General features: G+C 52.4%; 1 protein-coding gene across 1 annotated transcript; it reads right to left on the reverse strand.

Annotated features, from left to right (window-relative positions):
* Window positions 1–1,299: 1,299 nt before the first annotated feature.
* On the reverse strand, window positions 1,300–5,032 carry MMAB (methylmalonic aciduria (cobalamin deficiency) cblB type; the record flags this gene model as incomplete). Its single annotated transcript, XM_010147265.1, has 7 exons — window positions 1,300–1,387; window positions 1,742–1,801; window positions 2,790–2,854; window positions 3,172–3,269; window positions 3,650–3,722; window positions 4,582–4,639; window positions 5,010–5,032. Coding segments are annotated over 7 exons (465 nt in total), but the record flags the coding sequence as incomplete, so codon positions are not given.
* Between the last annotated feature and the right edge of the window lie 3 nt (window positions 5,033–5,035).

Here is a 5,035-nt window from a genome sequence, read left to right on the forward strand (position 1 = left end):
CCGCGGGAAGCTGGAAGCGACACCTCTGCGTTGCGGTACCGTGATCTGCTGCGTGACTCGCAGCCGTTCTCCGCGCGCCGGGACACGCTCTAGCCTACTCTGCCGAGGGCTCTGGGACAGGCGCTCCCGAGGTCACCGCCGACGTGCGATACGAACATACGAACCCCTGGGGGTGCGGGCCTCTGCGGGGGGCCAGGCCCTGCTCCTCATCGCAAGCCCTGTATCTGCAAACAGGCCTTGTGCAGGCAGCTAAGCACGGGCTCAGCTCCTCCAGCTGGTACCTGCAGCCAGAGGGGGATGCTGCGACCAAACTCCGAGGGCTCTGTGTGCTCGAGGGGCAGCTCCACACGAGTTAACCCCAGCTGGAACAGGCTGCCCAGAGACGTGGTGGAGTCCCCTTCCCTGGAGACTCCAAAGCCCCTGGACTTGTTCCTGTGTGATCTACTCCAGGGGATCCTGCCCTGGCAGGGGGTTGGACTAGATGATCTCCAGAGGTCCCTTCCAACCCTGACCACCCTGTCCATCTGTGAACAGAGCTTAGAATCATGGAATCATCTTGCCTGCACATGACCTGTAGGATTTGGCCCTTCCCCCTTTAATCCCTCTATCCTCACGAGCCCCGTCCCCAGCAGAGGACACGCTGGGTTGTCAGCACGGAGACATTCTTCACATGCATAAAGAGAGGCAGCCAGAGCCAAAGAATTCTTAGAGCGTTCCTGTAAATCTACGCAGCTCAGCCTCCGCCGGGGCTGATGGATGGAAAGCAACTTAGGAGCGAAAAGCACGCTGGGCTGGGTGTTAAAGTATGACAGTTAAGGGCCCTTCGGTACAAGTAAATCACATTTATTACTTCAAAGCTTGTGGACAGAGTTCCTGAATCTCGACACCGTTGCTGTTCCCTACGAGCCTTATGACTTACAAAGAGAAGCCGATTGTTTTCTCTTCTTCATTCCTCAGAGTCCTGTCAAAGCCTTTCCACAGCACCTGCCGCTGCCCAGGGAAACGAAGACATCTCTAGAAATCAGCTTCTTTGAAGCCTCCTGCCTCAACTCCAAGCCGGGGCACGCTCCGATGCCGTCACCGCGGCGTGACACGAGGGGTGTTTGGACAAGGCCCAGGGAACAGAACAGCTGTGCTCCTCACAGTCCTTACGGACAAGGTCCTAGTTACTTAAGCTGGAAGTTCTTGGCAACTCACATTTCCAATCCAGGCTTGTTCTCTTTCCTTTCCTTGATGGGGAAAAGCAGTCAGCCGGATTTAGCTTCCCATAATCAAGGAAACACACATTCCGGCTCCCAGTTACGGTTCAGGCTTTATATAGATCTTCTCCTCCTTCCCTTCCTTCATCGCAGCGTAACGTGCCAAAACGAAGAGGTAGTCGCTCAGCCTGGAAACCGAGAGGAAAGCAGTGAAAGCGCTGCTCGCGTCAGGGGCGTTTCTGCCTGGCAACGCGCGACTGCGGCGCAAGAAGGGCACGTCAAGGAGGGCAAAGACGGAGCACACGCTTTCCAGAATGGCCGTCCCTACGGAAGTCTGCTGCTCCCTCGCCTGTGAACACACAGGCCTTGCAAGAATTCTCTTTAACCAGCTGCTCGTTGGAACTTCAAACGTCTTACTCTACACGGGAGGTTTCTCGAGAGGTAAAACCCTGCAGTTCTATCCCAAGGGATAAAGGGATAAGGGAACACCACCAGGCACACTTGCATAGTACGGACTAAGGGGTTGGGGTTTTTATTTTTACCTGTTTAAATATTTAGCCACGTTTGGATCTGCTTCCCCTGCTTGTACTAAAGGAACCACGCTAGGAAAAAAGGGAAATTTTAGTGTATTTAACTTTCTGGCTCTGAACGCACAAAGGACTTGCTGCAGCGCCAACCTTCACACCCCAACCTCCCCGGCATCCCCACTCCAACTCCCCACAGCCCGTGTGAACGCTGTCTGCTCCCCTGTGATGGCTAAATGACACAACGGATTTTCCCAGCTGTTCTGGAGGACTGCAGCTCCGCTCCCCTAAAGGACCCTCATCAGTGGGTGTTGCTGAACAGGGGGAGCAGTTTGCAGGATTATCCTTTTCTGCAGGTAAACAGGGACCCTTCCTCTGTTGTGGGAAGAGAGCTGTTCCTGCCTCCTGACTGCTGTACAGCCCTCTTTATAGCTGCCTTTTGACAAGAAACCACCGACGGTGATGTTAGTTTTTTTGAAGATCACACTGCTGCGGTGTATCCTGTCAGAACTGCAATCCTCGCAGCAGAGCACATCCATAAAAGCACATCCTCACATCCTGCACATCAGCGGCTTCGGCAAAGAACCCCCAGCAACTCAGAACCACTGATGAGCAGTGATTTACATAATGAGCAGACGAGGGGTTTCCTCTACTGACCTTTCCAGGGGAGTTTTCATTTCCCATATAGAAGTGGAACAAGGTAAGTGTGGGCAGCGACATCTTAAGCCACTAAAAGCTTCCCTGGATGTCCCTGCCAGCGCCCCAGCTTCCACGTGTGCCGTCGCACAGAATACATCTAGCAAATCAGAGGCATCTCAACATAAACCTGTCTGTTCCGTCTGGAGTTCCTAGCTCCCATGACCCAGTTCAGGGGAGGGAAGAGACTTGCTTTTTGCTGACTGCACTCCTGGAATTTGACTAACACAAACATAGGAAGCTTGACTCAAGCGCTAGCCAAGCGCGATACCGCTACGGTTGATTGCTCCGACTGCAACGATTTGCTATCCCTGTACACTCTGATCACCTTTTATCAATTTTGTTCTGTAACGCTGCAGCCAACACTCACCACCTTTCAGCTCGGCGGCAGACAGCTCGGGAAAAATGGAGAGCAGCACTGCTTTTACCTCCTGACTGAAACAACAATGAAACAGCGCATCAACGTCTGCTAACAGCAGATACAGCCATCCACCTTATTGTGCAACCGCAGCAAAGCTTATCACATCTCACACACACGCACAACTCAACCCTCTGTTACGGCTAGGCAACCGGGAAGAGAGATCTGAATGCAGCAGGGTGTGGAAATTTAACTCAACCGGGTCCTTCTCTCCGCTTTTCTTTTGGATTCCGGCCGTGCAAACAACGGCCTCGCAACCTGTTTTCCCACAGAGCAGACTGACCCCAACAAAGCCAGCCTTCTCCAGGCAGCGAGAGGGATAAGCAGTACCTACTGGCAAGATGAAAGCTCTGAGCGGAGGAAGCTGCTCGGAGTAAGTGTCAATCCACTGCTCCAGCTCCAGAACTGGCTTCTCGCTAAAAGATGTTCGTTCTACAGAGGGAAAAGAATCCACTAAAACAAACGCTGATGGGATTCAGTCTACAGAAAGAGCTCTATTTTCATATTTCTTGGGTCAGTAAGTCCTAAGAAAGCATCCCCAGAAAAATCCTCCTGCTAGAGCAGGGCTGGCTCCCTGTTCAGCAGCCGTGGCTGGGTGTCAGCATCAGGGCAGCGCCTCGGGCCAGCTTACACCCCTCAGGTCACCCCAACGCAGCAGCTTGGGGGACCACATGCGACTTCATTCAGCACCCAGACACGCACCCTTGGGAAGCTCTAACTCCCACATACCGGAGCAGCCTCCCCAGAGCCAGTCTAGAAGGACAGCTGCGATTCAAGAACTGTTATCCCGGGAAAAGTACTGCGGGGCTTACTTAAGTGAGCCTCCCTGGCTGAGGAAAGAGGCGTCGCGATGTTGGAGCCCACATCCTGCAGCATACACTGGACCTAGATGTGGCAATCAGGCCAAAAATAAGAAGCGCTTTCATTAACCAGCCTTTGATGCTCCGGTGCAAGTGCAGCGAGCTCTGGGAGGCGACAGCTGGTTGTGCTGATTAAAGAAGATCCGACCCTTGTTGTTCATCATCCCCCAGCCTGCTGGCAGGGGGGATCAGATAAGTGCTCCCTAATTGCTTTATGAGAAGCCAGATTAGCGCATGTACTTGTTTTCACTGGCACATTAAACCACCCTGGCTGACTTTGCAGAAAGCAGACGGGAGTGCTCACATAATCCCTTTGCCGGTAGGACACCGAACCAATAACCTCCGGAAGAAAGGCAGTGACAAACGGCCGCAGACAGTGCTGGCTTGATGTCACGTCCACTTCCAAGAGGGGCATCTCTCTGCAACCTGGGATACTTGAGAGGCAGTCTGGTAAAGCTTTTTACAACCTCTGATGAGCTGCTTCTGCATTCTATGTGCACAGCAAAGTAATTAGCAAAACTCAAGACTGCCACGGCGGGACCAGTCTCTCACCATCGTGCCCTCGTGGTTACTGTGACCCAATTTCAAATCTGAGGCTGTGACAAAATGACTTGTGTCCCTAACCATGTACAGTGACAGGTCTGAATGTATGTATGTCTCCCCATAGCTAATCACTTGACCTACCCGCTTCCTTCTTGACTACAGAAACTCATTTCTTAGAGAGTAATCAAGTGTAAAAGCCTTAGGTATTTATTTTTATACTAAATTTATTAAATTCCTGTGTGTCAGTGGGAGCACTGTGTCTAAAGTAAAGAGTTTAAGAATACATTTCAATAGCACAGATGAAGCGGCTGCACTGGGCGAGGATTATCATTAATACTCACTTTGTGAAGCTGCTCAATGAACGTGTGGCCTTTTTCACTACTGAATTCACCAGCAAGCCTAGGTTAAAAAAAAAAAAAGAAAAAGAAGAGTTAGCTGGAGATGGAAAATTTGCCACAATTGTGTGTATGTGGTTTTCCTTATGAATTGGACAGTCCTGGCTGTTTGGGAGTGCAACCCTCCAGAGAAAAGTGGTCCACAGCAAGTCCCCTTCCCTCCTGCCAGGTGACTGGGCTGGGAGAGGAGGCCCAGAAGACCCCCGCGGAAGGGCTGGGATGGTGTCCTTAGGCCTTTGTGCACGTGGAGGGCCTGCCCCAGGGCCAGAGCTGCCCGGGCTGGAAGTGAATTCCCTGGACATCACAACCGCTCTGGCAGGACACAGCTAGGCCTCTGCGGGGCAGTGGGAGAGGGTCCCGGTGCAGGAGGTTACCCGATGGCCGAGCTCAGTTCGTCCGT

This window comes from Eurypyga helias, unplaced genomic scaffold (genome assembly GCF_000690775.1).
Source record: "Eurypyga helias isolate BGI_N326 unplaced genomic scaffold, ASM69077v1 scaffold23862, whole genome shotgun sequence".
Lineage (NCBI taxonomy): Eukaryota > Metazoa > Chordata > Aves > Eurypygiformes > Eurypygidae > Eurypyga > Eurypyga helias.